The sequence below is a fragment of the Peromyscus eremicus genome, chromosome 13 (genome assembly GCF_949786415.1).
Source record: "Peromyscus eremicus chromosome 13, PerEre_H2_v1, whole genome shotgun sequence".
Classification (NCBI taxonomy): Eukaryota; Metazoa; Chordata; class Mammalia; order Rodentia; family Cricetidae; genus Peromyscus; species Peromyscus eremicus.
This window is the reverse complement of record NC_081429.1, coordinates 1,259,582-1,278,821: the sequence shown is the minus strand read 5'-3', so window position 1 is coordinate 1,278,821 and position 19,240 is coordinate 1,259,582. Positions and strand designations below refer to the sequence as shown.

At 37.5% G+C, this 19,240-nt stretch overlaps 1 protein-coding gene across 19 annotated transcripts in view; it reads left to right on the top strand.

Annotated features, from left to right (window-relative positions):
- The window catches only part of Trip12 (thyroid hormone receptor interactor 12), a 131,117-nt gene that overhangs the window by 28,026 nt on the left and 83,851 nt on the right, over positions 1-19,240 (top strand). For 12 of the 19 annotated variants that reach the window (XM_059278577.1, XM_059278578.1, XM_059278586.1 and 9 more), the window contains exons 2-4: positions 565-711; positions 16,309-16,434; positions 17,847-18,649. In XM_059278577.1, coding sequence (XP_059134560.1) covers positions 614-711; positions 16,309-16,434; positions 17,847-18,649 — 1,027 coding nt within the window. In that variant the 5' untranslated portion in view covers positions 565-613. The remainder of the gene's footprint in view (positions 1-564; positions 712-16,308; positions 16,435-17,846; positions 18,650-19,240) is intronic. The other 7 variants (XM_059278592.1, XM_059278593.1, XM_059278591.1 and 4 more) reach the window with 2 other exon arrangements.

The window sequence follows — 19,240 nt, the reverse complement described above, 5'->3', positions numbered from 1 at the left end:
CTGGAACTCACTCTGTAGACCAGGCTTGCCTGGAACTTTGATCTGCCTGCCTCTGCCTCCTGAGTGCTGGAATTAAAGGCGTGCATCACCACCTCTAGGCTACTTTTTATTATTTTTAAAGTTTATTTCTGTGTGTCCATATGAATTGAGGTTAGAGGGCAACCGACTCTCTTCTTCCAACATGGTAGGTCCCAGAGATGAAACTTAGGCTTGGCAGAAAGTACTTTGACCTGATGAGCCATTTTGCTGGCCCTAAAGTTTTTATTCATTATGTATGCTTGCACCTTAGGCGGTTAAATGAGGGCAATGGATCCATTGAACTGGAGTTCCAAGTGGTTTTGAGTTGCCTAATGTGGATACTGGAAATCAAACTCAATTCCTCTAGATGAGCAGCAAGTGCTCTTAACCACTAAGCCATCACTCCAGCCCAAAATTTATGATCTTTTATAGCACACTCATAGTCAAGTTACACAGTGTAATAAGGTAGTACAGCTTGCTGCTCCACATTTCTTCTCTATTATATTGTGTGTATCTAATTAGACTTTTTTCCTTTTTATCTTACAGTGAATGGTAGTGTCTAGTAAGGGTATGTCCCTTCAAGAGAGAGGTGCCAATGTCCAACCGGCCTAATAACAATCCAGGGGGGTCACTGCGACGTTCACAGAGGAACACTGCCGGGGCCCAACCACAAGACGACTCAATAGGAGGAAGGTATGTATTTCATGGTAATCTGAAAAGGAGTTGGGAATAAAAAATGAACAAAAACATCCTCAATATGAGGACTGAAACATTGTACATGGGTCATTTCCCTAATTTCTGAGCAAAGTAGAACAAAATTGGAATTTAAAGTTATTTTTCAGTCTTTCTCTGAATAAGTTAGGTTCCTCTAAAATCAGTTTCCAGTCACTGATATGAAGCCCTAATTTAAAGTTGTTAGCATAAGGCATATCATGTTTTGTTTGTCCTTTGTACTTGCCTGAAACATGTTGCAACATGTCTTTCAGCCATTTTTGTGGTTCTTAAGACTGAATGATTTTATTGAAAGCAAGTTTCATTTAGGTTTTGACACCAGTTTGTGGGTGTGTGGGGTGTGGATTAGTTTTACCTGTGGACTCCATATGAACACTGTCTGAACAATGAGGCTGTGAAATGTTTTGTTAGCATAGCAGCTCTCTGATTTTGTCGTCTGCTGTTGGTCTCTATGAGAAATATAATAGTATGAAGAGTAAGATAAAGTCTCTTGAAATTAAAATTCTGGATCTGATTTAGGCATGGGCTGTCACTGTTGAGGTACTCAGAACTCTACTTGTTAGGCATAGTTCTGTAATCTAGTGATGTCAGTGGTTAGCTTGAAGTGATTCAGTAAATTGTAGTTATTTCTAGAATGATAAATTAACAGTTTGAGTTAGTCATGTTTATATTGGTAAATCATTAAAAAGAAATTGAAATGTCAGATGTAAAGAATAAATTGTGATTTGTCATGTTGACTGTAAGTAGTTATGGGTATGGACTTTGGACCAGGACAGCTTTGTGTGTGAGTTCTCTCTCTTCTGTAGAAGTTGCAAGTCTTTAGGTAAGGGTTGCAGGGGAATCTTAGTTCCTTAGTCCTCTCAAGTGGGTCTGTTTCTTGGAGTTGCTTGTTATCTTATGTACTGTAATGTTCAAAGTTAGTGTCACACTTAGAGAGTTGTGCTTTGTTACATTGAGGAAATGAAACATCCGTACTTACCTTTATGGCGATGGCTAAAGAAATAGCATTTTTATTAATTTGAATAGTATTACTTTTTGAGAATGTAATCCTAACGTCTGTGTCATTCACATATTGACTTTGTGGTTGTTTTTTTTTGTTTGTTTGTTTGTTTTTTCCCCCTAGACAGGGTTTCTCTGTATAGTTCTGGCTTTCCTGAAACTCACTTTGTAGACCAGGCTGGCCTTAAACCCAGAGCTCTGCCTAATTCTGCCTCCATAGGGTTAGAGGCGTGCGACACTGCACCCTGCTCATTTCACCTATTGTTGAAAATGGAACATTTCAAAGTCTTCAGCATTCAGCACCACTGTAATTTAGGTAGTAACAAAACACATAGGTCCCCATGCCCAATTTTGAGACATGGATAATAAGTATAATTATCAGTATAATTATGAACAGGGAATATATAAAAGTAAAATAAAAATGTATTAATTCCACAGTCTACTTAAAATGTTTCTATTGACCTTGGCATATTGTCAGTCTTTTTAAAACTGTGCAAGTACATGGGTTTATATGTTCACATAAGTTAAGTCTTTTGAACAACTGAAGTTGTACATTTTGAGTACATGAACTGTCAAGAGCATTGCCTCTATTAACTATAGCAATATTTTGTCCATTTGTGTGCTACATTAGTGTTCTATAGAATTCAAGCAGTTTCTTACGGTGACATATTTACAAATGAGCTGGTTTGGACATGGTACTCATTTCTGTATTCTCAGTATTCTGGAGGGAGGCAGGGAAGACCCCAAATTTAATCCTGTCTTAGGTTACGCGGCAAGTTCAGGGGCATATAAAGCTAGACCTTGTCTCACCCATATCTTCCCAAAAGCTAGAAACAAATGGAAGTTATTAATTTTTGTGTTCGAGTTGCATTGGTTTAAATAATTTTATAAGGATACAATAATTGCAATTCCACTAGATTGTAGAATGGCACATTTCTAATTTAAACATTAAGAAAATAGTTCATTACTATGTGGATGATCTATGAGTATGGGCACACATGTTATGTGTATAGATGAGAGGACAACTTTGGAATAAATCCACTTACACATATTGTAGGAATCAAACTCAGGTTGCTAGATTTGTGTGTTAAGTACTTTTACCTGACACACCATCTCCCGGGTTCTACATGTATTTTTAAGATATCCTTTTATCTACCTATCTAGCTATCTATGCCTTTAAGTTAAATGCTTATGTATGTGTCTGCTATGAGTATATGCAGGTGCCCTTGGAGTTGAGAAGAGGGTGTTGTTGGATTTATAAGTGGTTGTAAATCTTGTGATATATGGTAGAAATTTTCACTTCATCTTAATGCTGGGGACTCTTCTCAAGAGCAGCAAATGCTTTTAACTCTTCAGCCTAAGGCAGTCTATCCTGTGCTTCCTTTTGAAGGAAAAAAATACAAATTCTAAATGTTTGAAGATGGTGGAAAACATGCAAAGAGTTTAGCTTTGCCTTCGTTTTAGCTTTACTTTCCTTCACTTCTGTAAAATGTAGCTTCCATAATTTTCTTTTAAACATTTAAGTTTTAAAAAAAATTACTTTTATGAATCTTTTACCTGCATGCCTGATGCCCGTGGAGGCCAGAAGAAGGGATGGAGCCACTATTGGGTACTGGTTTGTCTGGAGGCCCAGCCATTGTTTTTAATGACCAAGCCATCTTTCTAGCTGATGCTCTCACACTTATCAGTCTTTAACATGTCTTTTAAAAAGATACTTGGCATATTTTGTTTTGTTTCAGAGTTGTTTATACATAGTACTTGTCTAGCATGCAAAAACCCTTGGGTTGGATTCCCAGCACTGTGTGAACTGGATTGGAAGTTCAGGATCATCATCTTCTGTTACATAATAAGTTCATGACTTCCTATTTCCAAAGAAAAATCTCTTCATAGAAGTAATACATAAGTCCTATTTACTTATCTAAGCTTAACATCATAATTATCATTTCTTATATCATTACATACATCTTGTTTGAAATATGTCTGTGTTCAGCTGTGCATTGTAATAATGATTTATTTTCTATTTTTTATGTGTATAAAAAATAATCATAATCAAACAGCTTTAGGCCAAAAAGAACTTTTTTTTTTTTAAATGAAAATATGCCTTGTTTGTCTAATTCTTTTTTTCTTTTTCTCCTTGCCATCTTGGTTCTTTTCCTGGTAGGAGAATCTTAGCTAGAAAGAGATTTTGTTCTCATCAAAGCCCAGACTTAACTTTTGCTACCATGTTCTCCTAATGTTTATCTAATCTTGAAAAAAACTTCTCCAGTGGTTTTGTGAGGGAGAGAATTGAGATTAATTGGGAAAGAACAATTGCAGTTGTAGTTTGAAGATGAGTTTTTATTTGTGTGTGTGTGTTTGTGTACATGTGCTTATTGAGGACAGAAGAGGGGTTGGGTCCCATAGAGCTTCAGTTTTACAGGTGGTTGTGAACTGCCAAAAGTGGAACTCTATTCAGGTCTTGGTCTTTTTTTTTTTTTTCCCCTTTCAAGACAGAGTTTCTCTGTGTAGCCCTGGCCTTGAACTTACAGAAATTCACCTGGCTCCTCCCCACTGCTGAGATTAAAGGTGTGTGTCCCCTACCGCCCTCCACCACCTGGCTATCTCTTAGACTTTTTATTTAAATTTCAGTCTTAGTTTGCTGTTTTCTTTCCTACAGGATTAACCCGCCAGTGTTGTGTAGTCTCCTTCCAGTTAACCTGTCCTCCCAAATCAAGAATACCTCTTAAGCTCACTCTACCTCTCATTATTTGCTTTTTCACTTGCTCAACAAGGCTTCTCTATTTAGTTCAGGCCAGCCTCACTTTGAATCCCCTTGCCTTAGCCTATGAATACTGCGATTACAAGCATGTGCCACCATGCTCTGGTTAATAATTTAAGATTTATTTTTATTTTGTGTCTGAGTGTTTTTTGTTTTTTTTCCTAGCATGTATGTATGTGTGCCACAATGTATTCCTCTAAGAGGCCAGAAAGGGTGTCAGAACTAGAGTTACAGATAGTTGTCATCTTCCATGTAGGTACTTGGGAAATAAATCCTGGGTCCTTAGCATGAACCAGCAAGTGTTCTTAACTGAGAACCATCACTTCAGTCCCTTTACCTTTTTAAAAGAATAATAATTTGCATTCATTCCTACAATAAGTGTCTTCTGATTGTTCCCTTTTATTCTCAACATCTTCCATTGCTGTGTGTAATGAACTAGACATCTTGCTCCTATTATTTTTCTTTTTCTCTTTCCTCTGAGTTTTTGGATGATAGCTGATCTGTTCCTCTCTTTTCTGTTCTCTTTTTCTTCCTTAGGAAAAAAACTTCCTTCCACTGCTTCTCTGTTGGCTTGCTCTCAGGGATACTTCTAGCATTTTCCACTTCTAGCACAGGTATTTGTAGGCTATCCCTTCCCTCTTGGCCATGCAGTATCATTTTAATTGTACTGTGTGCTTTCACGTGTTTTCTCAATGGGCAATGGTGGGATTAAAAAAACTTTTATAGCAATTTTGCTTAAGATTGTATCAGTGCTAATTTCCTCTGTATTGTTTTTATTATAAAGTATTTATGGAGACTGTAAAAGGGGGAGCTGCAGGAAAATAAGATCATTTTAGTTTTACCACTTAGATAACCATGGTATGTAGTTCTGTTCTGTATCTTTATAACTGCCTTTTTTATATCTGAATTTTCAGCATAAAAATTATGGTAGGAATAATAGACTACAGTGACCAGTTGCTTTCAGTAGGTATAGTAAGTAAGAATATACAAGAACTTGAAATGCCTACATGATTTTTCTGACTTGAAATCCCATGATTGGAGAATCTAGTGGCCTTTCCCACCTCCTGAAGGTTTTTTATTTTTTCTATGAAAGAATGGATGTGCTTATTACATTTGAATGAGGTTCTGTTTGTATTAATTCCTGAAAATAGATTTATAAACTCTAAGGATATGAATTAACAGATTATTAAATTGCTGAATTTTTTTTTCCAAAAAGATTGGTTTAGTTTCTAATCCTATTATTATTTTATGTGCATCCATTTATCAAAATGCTAATTAATAGAGCATAGCCTTATTCATTTAATTTGAGAAAGGATCTCATGTAGTTGAGTTGTCCTTGGTATTGATTAGCTGAAGATGCAGTGCTGGCAATTGAACCCAGGGCCTTGTGAATGCTGGGAAAGCATTCTGTCAACTTAGCTATAACTCTATCCCCAAGCAGTTATTTTTTAAAAGTGCAGAAAAAAAGATGCTGTTGGCAAAAGTTAGCCTTTTTGATTGCTGTGAGTTGAACATCTTGCTCTATATTGGCCGGCTTTGTCATTGCTTGTTAGATGGCCTTTGTCTTAATTTCAAAGATGCTTGTTAAAATTGCAGCTCTTCATGGAAGGTTATTAACTCACTGACCTTGACAGACATTTTTCTTGTTCTATGTGTTGTTTTAATGTATGGAAGTCATCAAAGTTAAGTCCATTCTGTAGATGAACAATCTTATTAAATAAGAAACACAGAGCCAAATTCAGAGTTAAAAGCCCAAGAGGTCAGAGCAGTAGTTAAGAGCTAGGAAACCCTTTCTTACCCTTCACTGCCGCTGCTGTCCTACCTCTCCGCAAGTGAGCTACTTACTGTGTGTTTGTCTTTATATAGACTTTCTGTTCTGCCTTCTCATTGGTTGTAAACCCAACCATATGACCTCCTTGTCACTGCCCATCTATACAGACATCCAGGTCTCCTATGGTTGGTTTCGAGATTCTGGCTGTATCTTTGAACACACAGAGATCTGCCTGTCATGTGATCGGGATTAAGGGCCTGTGCTACCACTGCCAGACTTCTGCTATGGCTTGTTATAATATAATATAGATATTAAGAAGAATTTATATAACTCTGACCCCCAGGCAACTTTATTTATTAACATACGAATAAAATCACATTTCAGTACAAATAAAATATCACCATACCATTCCTATTTTTTGTCCTTTCCTTAAACCAAGAATAGCTTTTTCTTCTGAGTTCTCTTGTGGTTTGGCTTTTATAGTGCTTAAGTCAAATCTGCTTTATCCTTATTCAGAAATTGGTCCTGCAGTTTACTTGATGTTTGATATAGTTACCAGAACTATAGCTTTTTATTAACACTTGAAGGCTGGCAAGTTGGCTTAGGAAGAAAAGGTGCTTGCTGCCACGTAAGATGAGCTTACTCTTACTACTGGACTTCTGGTGGAAGGATGGAACTGACTCCCAAATGTCCTGATCTCCACATTGTATCGTACATGCCTACATGCACACACACAAAACATGAAAAAGTTTTAAGGAAAGATTTTTTAAAAATCAATATTATGTAGAAGCAAATGGACTCAACTCTTGGCTTATATTTGCTTTTGTCTTTGGAATACAGTTTAGTATATAGCTGTTTATACCCATGTATCCAGTATCCTGTCTTGCTGTTTTTACCCTTTGCCAACTTAAACATTTGCCTTTGTAATCTGGATTTGTTTACTAATGATCACACACTGGACTGAATTTAGCTTTTCTTCTTGATTGGTCAGATTGTTGCAGTGGACAGTCATTTTGCTTGTTCTGTAATGTTTGTGTCTCTAATTTCTTTAGAACTTTGTAGGATTTAAAACTTTGAATATTTTTTTATTTTGTGGTATTAGAATTGAACTTAGGGTAAACACTGTACCACTGAGGGACATCCCTCGCCCTGAAGGGATAAGAGTTAGTCAATTTGGGCAGGCAGAGAAAGATAAGACTGTGCTTATATTAAAATTTTGACATGTTTCAACTTGTTTTATGTTAGTTTTTTTCCCAATATACATTAGTATAATTAAAAAGATGACTTTAATTGTTCTGCTCATGTTGTCTCAAAGTGAAGGTTAATCTTCATTGTAAGTTTGCTAGATTAGAGTCATCTAGGAGATGTGGTGGGGGACACCTTTTACTGAGGGAAAATATCTCTCCCAAACACCCCCCAAGAAGGTAGTACCATCTTGTGTGCTGGGGTCCTCAGACAATAAAGGGGAAATAGAAGAAAGCTAGTCTAGAGTTAACATTCTCTTTTCTCTACTTCTGTCTTGAAATGCCACCTGATTCCTCTTCCATGACAATCTTACTCAAGTATTTGGCAAGATAAGATTTGCACAGTGGATAAGTGAGATACACCTAGTAAGAAATCTAGACTTGAATTCTTAAAATTTTAAGTCTTAAAATTTTATAGATATTAAGAAGAATTTATAGAGGATGTTGACTTAATCTTTATAAAAATCTTTATAAAATGATTATTTGAATAAGAGGGCGTTAGCATAGCTTTGTGTCTGGTCCCTCCACCCCCCTTTTTAAAAAAAGGTATTGTATATCTTGTTAATTTTCACTAGCTGTATCAGAAGCATGAGCATGTTTTGCATATCTATACAATTGCTTCATTTAAATGTCACTATACTTCCCATTATATGAAATAATTATTCTGTTTTAAAAAATACATATATTTCTGTGTGTCTTGTATGTGTGTGGAAGTACATCTGAAGACAGCTTTAAAGTTGATTTTCACTTCCACTATGTGGGTCCTGGGTCTCAAACTCAGATTGTTAAATTTGGTGGCAGGAGACTTTACTCACTGAGTCATCTTTCAGGCCTATTTTCCATTTTAATGTAGTCTGTTCTCTCCTCCAGAGAAATCCTGCAGAAACCTCAGAGCACATTGAACTTCTCCTAACACATTTATTAGAGTAATATGTTAGGGATCCCCAGGATCTGCAGGCAGACTCATTATCTATCTAGCCTTTCCTCCTTTGTTCATCTATTCTAAGCTGTAGCTGACTATTACTATGCATTCACTTCTCTTCCTGTGTTCTTTGGTAGGCTTAACATTAAGCCTATAGTCTCAAGTCAACCAGGTCCTCTTTGCTTTAGTTTTTAGCAAATATTATATCACTATTTATGATATTATATGCCTATAATTCAAACACTTCAGAAAGCTGAGACAGAAAGATCATGGACTATATGTAGTAGGAGTTTGTTTGGGGGGAAAAAAAATTACACCTGTTTTACAGAGGATGAACGGAAGAACTGTGGTTTTGTTTTATCAGACACCTATCACAGCAACTCTTCTGTCCAGTGGTTTCTTATTCATCTTGAATGGTTGTTACTTCGGTTAACTAAACTCCTGGTTTTAGCTGACCATTGTCTAGCCTTTGGTCAAAGCTAAGAGAAAGTACAAGACTTTATGTTCATACGGACACATGAACTAAATTGTGATATACTGTTTTTCCCCCCCTTTTTTGTTTTGGTGGCAAAGGTATGAATACATCATTATAAAGTTGCCACCTGGCATATTGACTGCTTCATGCATGAAAATGGGCAGACAGAAAAGCAGAGTTATTAAGAGTCTGTGGTTCTTTTTTTGTTGGTTTGTTTTTTTTTGTTTTCACAGAGACAGGGTTTCTCTGTGAAACAGTCCTGGCTATCCTTGAACTCACTCTGTAGACCAGGCTGGCCTTGAACTCACAGAGATCCGCCTGGCTTTGCCTCCCGAGTGCTGGGATTAAAGGCGTCGCCACCACCGCCGAAGTCTGTGGTTCTTGAGGTATTGACAAGTTCCACTTCTGCAGGACTTTTGAGCAAATGGTGACTTCTTGCTTTCTTCTGTTCTCTTTATCTCTTCTACTTGTGAAATAAAACCTATCAGTATAGTATGGTATTTTGATTCTCCTACTTAACCGGCATTATTGTCTTCTAAATTTTACATTCTTTGCTTTTTGTTCTTTTTTCTAAAAGATTCTGTGTGTGTGTGTGTGTGTGTGTGTGTGTGTGTGTGTGTGTGTGAGAGAGAGAGAGAGAGAGAGAGAGAGAGAGAGAGAGAGCGCATCTTGAGTGTATCCAGTGAGGGTAGGGGTGTCAGATCCCTTGGTGCTAGAAATATCTGTTGTTTGCAATCTGGCACTTGTAGATGCTAGAAAGGAGCGAGTCTTTTGATCGCTGAGTCATCTCTGTAGCCACATCAGTCTTTTTTGCTCAGTGAGATTGAAGGGAGGAAGGGAATTTTATGAGGACATCTCAGTGCTTTTTTATTGTAGCCCATATTGATCTAAAGTTGCTATGTGAAGATGATCACGAACCTCTCATCTTTCTGCCCTACTTGTTCCTTGCTTGAGCAACTTTCAAAAGCGATTATGCCAATATTGGCTGAGCAACTTGTGTTAGTAGATTTAGTCAGTAGTAGTAAATATTACTGCTAAAATTACTGAATTTATGCTGGAGTTTTTACATGAGTTTCCATTTTCAACATTGTATTGATAACGGTGAGAAGACTAATACCTCGTCTTGGGACTGAGAAACAAGAGATTTATAATGATTGCCTTGGTTACTCTCAGAAAGAGGCCACCACTCTCCAGTTGGAAATTGCAAATATTTGACACCCTGTCTTCTACCTCACCCCTTTGTGTTGGATATTGAACCCAGTGCTTTGAATATGTTAGAGAAATAGTCTAATATTGAGCAAAACATGGAAGCTATCATTTGTATGCTGGGAATTGAACCTAGGTCCTCTGGAAGAGCAGTTTGCCTTTTTTTTCTCCTCTCCTTTGGTTTTTTTTTTTTAGACAGGGTTTCTCTGTGTAGCCCTTGCTGTCCTGGAACTCACTCTGTATACCAGGCTGACCTCAAACTCAGATCCACCTGTCTCTGCCTCCTGAGACAGATTAAAGGTTTGGGCCACCACCATCCAGCAGGTTCCAACTTTTTCTTTTCTGTTTTTTTGCTCAGCAGCATGTGGAGTTTTGTAATTTCTTGAATCTAGTTTTTGACTGAAATGCTCTTTTGATTGCTGTTTTGTTTGTTTGCTTGTTTTTGTTTTTTTTTGAGATAGGGTTTCTCTATGTAACAGTCCTGGCTTCCTGCAACTCATTCTGTAGACCAGGCTGGTCTGGAACACAGAGATCCACTTGCCTCCACCTTCCCAGTGCTGGGATCAAAGGTGTCCCACACAATGGTGTCTGGTGCTGTTCATTCTTTAAAGGCAGACTTGAAGCTGGATGTTCTGAAAAGCCTGTGTTCTCTTGATAGAGGTAACTGTGTGTTTGGGGGAACTTCAGTAGAGCACCTAGTAGATGGATTACTTTGTTTTGTGAGATAGAATTCTTTGAAGACAAAGACTAGACTAATTATTACTATATTTGTCCTGCCATGAATTGCACATAAATTGGTAGTGAGTAAACCCAATATACTTGTTGAAATAGGTTAGTACAGTAATTCTCAACCCTACCAGATTCAGGTTTCCCTGTGATTAATCATTAATGTATATCATAAGATCTGTCTTCATTATGCTTTGGTGCCTCCCCCCCCCCCTTTTTTTTTGTTCCCTTAGCTAGTTTCTAACTCATCTACCTCACCTGCTTCTGAGTGCTGGAGATAAAGGCATGTACCACCATGCTCCCCTCCTTTAGTATGTTAAAATAATACATTTATATAAAATATTTGCTTACTTACTGTTTAAAAATACCAATATCACATATTAGCATTTTACAGAAATAAAAATAAGCAGGAAGAACTCAATTGCCAAGTAACATTTTAAATAGGTAAATGTTTGGCTGTTGATGTTATGTTAGCTTATTCGTGTGTTGGCATCTCAAAAGTAGATTTCAGTGGCTTAAGTAGGGTTGTAGCAGTCTGAAAATAAGCTTTTGTTGCTTTATTTGCATTTATGGAAATTCACAACTTGTATAAAATCTGTAAAATAACTAAGAAATTAAAATTATATTTTCCATGTATCTCATGCCACATTTTCAGGGTGTTTTCATTTTTTTTCTTTATTCCTTTTTATTATGTGTTCATGTATTTACTAGTGAGAATATTTACAGCATACTGATCAGGGGACAGCTTTTTGTTTTTCTTTTAGTTTTCAGTGCTGTGGATTGAAACTGTGACCTTCATATGCTTGGCAAGCACTTCATTGCTGACCAACCACATTCAGTCCCATGACACTGATATCTGTATTGTGTGCAAACTTCTAGCCTATACCTATAAGATGACAATAGCATCACTATTACCCAATGTATATCTCTAGGGGCAGTATCACTGCTGTCTAGAAAGAATTTCTTCTTTGTTTGCTTGCTTATTTATTTACTCATTCATTCATTGTTCGAACTGCGTACACATTTGCCTGTGTGGTGTTTGCTTGTCTGTCTGTCTGTCTGTACATCCCTCTGTGTGCATGCTTGCTTGCATAGGGTTGTACCAGGTACCAGGTATCCATACTGGATGTCTTTGTCATTTGATCTTCACCTTGCTTTTTGTTGTTGTTGTTGTTGTTGTTGTTTTTTAATTATTTTTTTTATTTACTTATTTATTTATTTATTTATTTATTTTGATTTATTTATTTATTTATTATGTATAATGTATCCCTGCAGGCCAGAAAGAGGGCACCAGATCTCATTACAGATGGTTGTGAGCCATCATGTGGTTGCTGGGAATTGAACTCAGGACCTTTGGAAGAGCAAGCAGTGCCCTTAACCTCCGAGCCATTTCTCCAGCCCTGTTTTTTATTTTTTGAGATGAGGTTTTCCCTGTACAACAGTCCTAGCTGCCCTGGAACTCACTTTGTGGACCAGGCTGGCCTCGAACTCACAGATCTGCCTGCCTCTGCCTACTGAGTGTTGGGATTAAAGGTGTAAGCCACCACCGCCCCATCTCCACCTTGTTTTTGAGGCAGATTTTCTCACCAATACTAGCAATTGCCAATTTTGTTAATCTAGGTCACCAGTGAGTTCCAGGGATCTGCCTGTTTCTATCTAACCAACTTTGAGACTATATGCATTACTGCTGGGCCCAGCTTTGCATGTGGATGCTCAGAATCGATGAGTTCAGGTCTTCATCCTTTTACAAGAGGCACATTTCTATGGAGCAATCTTCTCAATCTATTCTTCCTCCTTCTAACCGTATTTTTTAAAAAAAATTTTTTAAAATTTATTTATTATGTATACAGTATTCTGTCTGCGTGTATACCTGTAGGCCAGAAGAGGGCACCAGATCTCATTACAGATGGTTGTGAGCCACCATGTGGTTGCTGGGATTGAACTCGGGACCTCTGGAAGAGCAGTCAGTGCTTAACTGCTGAGCCATCTCTCCAGCCCCCTAACCATATTTTTTGAGACAGGGTCTTATATAGTACAAGTTGGCTTCAAAATCACTATGTAGTTGAAATTGTCCTTGAAATCCTTATGATATGTTTTAAATAAAAAACTTAATTTTTTTGGAATACAAAAATTAATTTTGTATTAGTGAAAGGTACATGTTCCTGTTTTCACACATACAAATTTGGAGATGTAATTAAGTCTCCAGTGAACTTAATACTTGGCAATATGGATTCTGTGTGTGTGTGGCGGGGGGAGGAGGGATGGAGGAAGAAAGAGAGGGTGAGAGAGCACAAGCATGAAGCTTTTTCTCTGTATAGCCCAGGGTAGCCTCAAATTATATTCTTAAGCGCTGGATGTATAGATATGTGTCACCATATCTGCATGAATTCAAACATTTAAAAATCTATACAACATGAGGAACTATATAGTTGTTAACTAGTCACTTATTTCATTTTCTAACATTAAGTGCAGTATACTCATTGAGATGAAGTTAGATCTCTTTGTAATCTTTCGACTATGAATTTGTATGTGTGGGTTTGTGTTTGGTGGCTGTTCTGTTTGGTGCCGGGGATTGAACCTAGGGCCTCATGCATACTAAGTCATATATTTTACCACTGATTTAATCCCCAAGCCCTACAGATTATACTTAATCCTTTGCAGAGGTTTTCTCCTTCCCCCATGTGGGTCCTGGGACTAGAACTCAGGTTGTCATACTTAGTGGCAAGTGCCTTTACCTAGTGAGCCAGCTCGCTAGCTCTGTACAGCAGTTTTTAAAAACAAGAGTCACTCCTCAATGAGAATAGCAGCAGCTAAATGATTCTGAAAGGGTCACACTGTATTGTTAGTCTAAGCCAGTTTTATGAATTTTGGTTCTTTTTTTGGTGGGGAGGGTGCGGAAGAGGTTTTTTTTTTTCCAGGGTTTCTCTGTATAGCCTTAGCTATCCTGGAACTTGCTCTATAGACCAGGCTGGCCTTGAACTCACAGAGACCAACCTTCCTATACCTCCTATACCTCCTGAGTGATGGGATTAAAGGTACACTACAACCACCAGGCTGTTTTTGTGTTTTTTTTTTTTGTTTTTTTTTTTTTTGAGACAGGGTTTCTTTGGGTAACAGTTCTGGAATTTGCTTTTGTAGACCAGGCTAGCCTTGAACTCACAGAGATCCACCCACCTGCCTCGGTCTCCCAGTGCTGGGGTTAAAGGCTAGCACCACCACTACTCAGCTGAATTTTTTTTTGATCTGATAGAATAGACTTTTTTGTGACATGATACTAAGAATTTATATGCTATTTTCTAGTTCATCGAAGGTCTTAGTAAGGTCATGATAAATGCATTCTAAGTTTAGCACTGCAAACAAAATTTTAATGGGCTTTAAATAAAAACCAAAGAATAATTTTGTTTTGAAAGAATAGTTCTACTTTATAGTGGATTAATTTCTGATGGTAAAGAATTAGTGTTTTTATAGTTTTCTTGTTATTTTTTGGGGATATGTAACCATTTTACTTCCTTATATTTAGTGTATTTGTGGTGTAAGTGTTAGTATATAGTATATAGGAGCCAATGCATTCACTTGTGGAAGCCAGAGGTTGACATTGATTTTTCGAGACAGAGTTTCTTTTTTTTAATTAAAATATTTTTTTTTATATGCCAACCACAGATCCTCTCTCATCTCTCTTCCCACTCCCCCCCCCCCCTCACCCCCTGGTTTCTTAGAATAGCCCTGACTGTTATAGAACTACCTCTATAGAACAGGCTGGCCTTGAACTCTCAGAGATATGCCTGCCTCTACCTCCCTGATACTAGTGATAAAGGTGTGTACCAACACACCCAGCTTAATTATTCTTTCTCAAAAAGATGTTTAACTTTGAATGAATAATTAATGATTTTTAAATTATAAAACTTTTGAGGATACTCAACAGTGGATCACTTGTTTAGCATGTGCAAGGCCCTGAGTTCATTCTCCAGTACAAATATAACAAAGTACAGGAAAAATAATGAAAATATCTGGATGATATAGTGTATCAATATTCTATTGCTATTAAATCCTTTTCCTTAAAAAAAAAATTATACTGTTTGTAAATAACTAGAACAATTTGCAAAGTTAGGACCAAACCCAGGACCCTACTACATAGTCAACCTAAGTTTTAAACCAAGTTCTTAGGGTAGAACCTAAGTTCTACCCCTTGTCAAGTTACTTTTAGAAAAGTAACTGTCTTGAGTATTAGTAACACTGTGCTCTCATTCCTTATTAGCATATACTTTTATGAAGAACATGGGTGCCAATTCTTTTTGTTAAGATGAATTTTTTGATAGATGTTTATCTACCTTTTTATTGCATATGTAAATATCTTGTAGTCCCTGGCTGAAGTTACACAAAAGACCTAACAGTTGACACATTTTCTTTAAACTTCCTTTTAGAATAATGATGGTATCGATACTAAAATTTGTTGTAAATAAACAAAATATAGGTATATCACTGGAGTCTTTTGAGCATGAACTAATGTTTTGTGGTAATTGTTACCATCTGCAGAATGTAGCTGTACATTTGCACACGTGTACTTCTATTAATACTGTCTTGATTTTATGATGTTTTATTTGCTATTTGATGCCCACATTGACTTTTCTATGCAAAACCAGGTTGAAAATGGCTTCACCCATTTCTGTATTTAAGTACAAATTGGAACCATTTTGTGAATCACAATTGCCTTTTTTCTACAAAGTTTTTTTTTTTTTTTTTTTCCCCTTCCCCTTCCAGGTTCTCCCCCTACCTTCTGTGCTTGAGATTGAAATCAAGGTCTTGTACATGATAGCTAGGCACATACTTTACCACTGGTCTGCATACCCAGCAGTAATAAACTTTTAAAAGCCATAGTCACATTGCCTTTTTTTTTTAAAGTTTAAAACCCGCACATTTATCGGATATAATGTAATAATATGTTTTGATATATGTTACATTATGTAATAATGTTAAACATATCAAATTAAATATACCTGTGTTATTTATCATATCTTCCTCTTTAAAACATCCAGAGTTCAGTTTTTGGAAAATATAGTATATTGTCATTTAGTCAACCTACTGTGCATTAGCATACACTGTGATATTCAAGTTAGTGTATTTGCTTTGCTTTGCTTTGCTTTGTGTGTGTGTGTGTGTGTGTGTGTGTGTGTGTGTGTGTGAAAATATTTGAATTTCTGTAATGAAATCTGAAAAGCTTGCTGAAGAAAACACTGCATTTTGATAACTGATACCTAGGAATCTTAATCTTTGGGTATATAGATGGTTTGTTCTAAGACAAATTAATTTTCTCAGATTATTTGATAGGTTCAAAATTTAATGAATATTTGGAAGAAGTGTAGGTCAACTATGGAGACTTTAATGTAAAAATTTCACTTTTGATATTGTATTTGCATCTCAGTATCCTGATAGATTTCTGTTTTGATTTTCTGCTGACAGGTCACATTTAGGGCAGGCAAAACATAAGGGATATATCCCTCCTGAGAGTAGAAAATCTAATTTTAAGGCACCCAAAGTGCAATCTAATACTACTTCTGAACTGTCAAGGGGACACCTTTCTAAAAGGTAAATTTTCACATTGCTTGTACAATTTCCAGGGAGACTTAAATGGTATTTGAATTACTGCATAATATTAAAGCTTACAATACTATCTCAAATGTTGCTATGCAAGTTTTCTTTTTTTCTCTTGAGTGTATATTTTATTCCCTTTCTGTTGGTATCACTGATACATACCTTAAGCAATGAAATTTTTACTTGTGTGGGAGTGATGAGGTTCTTCATTTGCTTAACAAACCATGGTGGGCATTAAAAAAATCCTGTGTATGTTGTGTATTTGTGTGGGTATGTGCACATGAGTGCCAGTGCCCACAGGGGTCAGAAGAGGGCATTGGATTCCCTGGAGTTGGAGTTACAGCTAGTTGTGAGCCACCTGGCCTGGGTGTTGGGAACCGAACTCAAGTCCTATGGAAGTGCAACAAATGTTCTTAATTGCTTATGCCCCATTGTCGGCATTTGAAAATGTCATTTAATTAACATTTTCTTTAATGCCAATTGTCAGAGCCTGTTTAAGTCAGTATTATTTTTTGTTAGTCCAAGTCAGTATTCTTTTTTAAAGAAATTTTATTTTATTTATGGGTGCTGTATATATGTGGATGTTAGAGGAGGCCAGAAGAGGGCTTTGGATCCCCTAGAACTGGAGTTACTGGTTGTTGTGAGCCGTCATGTGGGTGCTGGAATTGAACACTGGACCTCTGCAAAAGCAGCAAGTGCTCTTAAACAAGCCATCTCTGTAGATGTTCGATTGGTAGGAGGCTTTGCAAAGGGATGTTACTGTGAAGATTCTTTGTTTGATAAGATGGTCTTTTCGATTGGAACTTCAGTACTCTAACTTAGTGGTTATGAACCATTAAGCATTCTTTTTCTTAAAACAATAAACTCTTGATTAGGAGTGTTAGTGCCAGTGATCTTTGAACCAAAGAGTACTCTTACTTTGAACTGGGCATGGTGGGAATAAGCCTGTAATCCCAAGCACATGGGAATAGAGGCAGGACCAGTTTTCAAAGACAGTTTTAGCTGAGACTCTTCTTAGTTATAGACCATTCTGGGCTATGAGAGAGGTAATAACCTTTCCACTTTGAACTATTTGAAAATGTTAGTATTGGACTTCATAGGAATTGTCCTACCTCCTTCTCTCCTCCAGGTACTTAGTCCAGAGATTTTTGTTTGTTTGTTTGCTTTTCAAGGAAGGGTTTCGCTCTGTAGCTTTGGAGCCTGTCCTGGAACTCGATCTGTAGACCAGCCTGGCCTTGAAGTCACAGAGATCTGCCTGCCTCTGCCTCCTGAGTGCTGGGATTAAAGGCATGTGCTACCACTGCCTGGTTTAGTCCAGAGATTTAGGGGAGTTGGGACTTCAGTGTTAGATGGCAGGTTTACTCATGACAGGCTACTACTAACTCTTTTCTTATCTAACCTCATAGAAGCTGCAGTTCATCATCTGCTGTCATAGTTCCACAACCAGAGGATCCAGACAGAGCCAATACTTCTGAAAGGCAGAAAACGGGGCAGGTGCCTAAGAAAGACAATTCTCGAGGAGTGAAACGCAGTGCTAGTCCAGACTACAACAGGACCAATTCTCCTAACTCTGCAAAAAAGCCCAGAGCATTTCAGCACATTGAGTCTCTCTCAGAAACCAATAAGCCACATAGTAAGTCGAAGAAGAGACATTTAGATCAGGAGCAACAACTCAAATCTGCACAATTGCCGTCAACAAGCAAGGCTCACACCAGAAAGAGTGTGGCTGCTGGTAGTTCACGGAGTCAGAAAAGAAAGAGGACAGAGAGTTCTTGTGTAAAGAGTGGTTCTGGGTCTGAATCAACTGGTGCCGAAGAGAGATCTGCAAAACCCACCAAGCTGGCTTCAAAATCAGCCACCTCAGCCAAAGCTGGGTGTAGCACCATCACCGATTCTTCTTCTGCCGCCTCTACTTCCTCCTCATCTTCAGCTGTAGCCTCGGCCTCTTCTACTGTACCACCAGGTGCCAGGGTGAAACAAGGAAAAGACCAGAACAAGGCCAGGCGTTCCCGTTCAGCATCCAGCCCTAGTCCCAGAAGAAGTAGCAGGGAAAAGGAACAGAGTAAAACTGGTGGCTCTTCAAAATTTGATTGGGCTGCTCGTTTCAGCCCTAAAGTTAGCCTACCTAAAACAAAACTGTCTCTTCCAGGGTCTTCTAAGTCAGAGACATCAAAACCTGGACCTTCTGGATTACAGGCCAAATTAGCAAGTAAGTTTGTGGATCGATCTTTCTTTACTCAAAGACCATCTGGTTAGTCAGGAGTAATGATTATGCATTCAAGTTCATTTATTTTCTCTTAGATTTACTGTTTTATTTCCATATGGTAATGCATGTCAATTGAAATACAAGTTAAATTTGCAGAGACAGACAAGGAATGTCTTATTACTGCTAAGTAATCTTTTTTCAGTATCTATATGTTTGTCTTTACAGCATTTGCTGATCAGTCATTTCCTAATGTCAGCATGGGGGAAATGTTGGTGTTCTGTACTAGATTTAAAAAGTGCAGTATTTTGACTTTTTAAGGTGATTTTAAAAGATGATTGCGTCATACATTCCACATACTGTTGGGTACTTAAGTTAATGGGAAGAATATTGTTCTCTTGAAGCTTGTAGGAGAGTAGAACAATATTCCAAGCAAAGAAACAGATGGAAGAGCATAGTGCTATGTGTTTTCCTTTTTGAACTAGCCTTGGTGGTGGACGGATGGACGGGCGCGTGCGCACGTGCGTGAACACACACACACACACACACACACACACACACACACACACTGGGGTGAACAAACGATACTGACTTTTT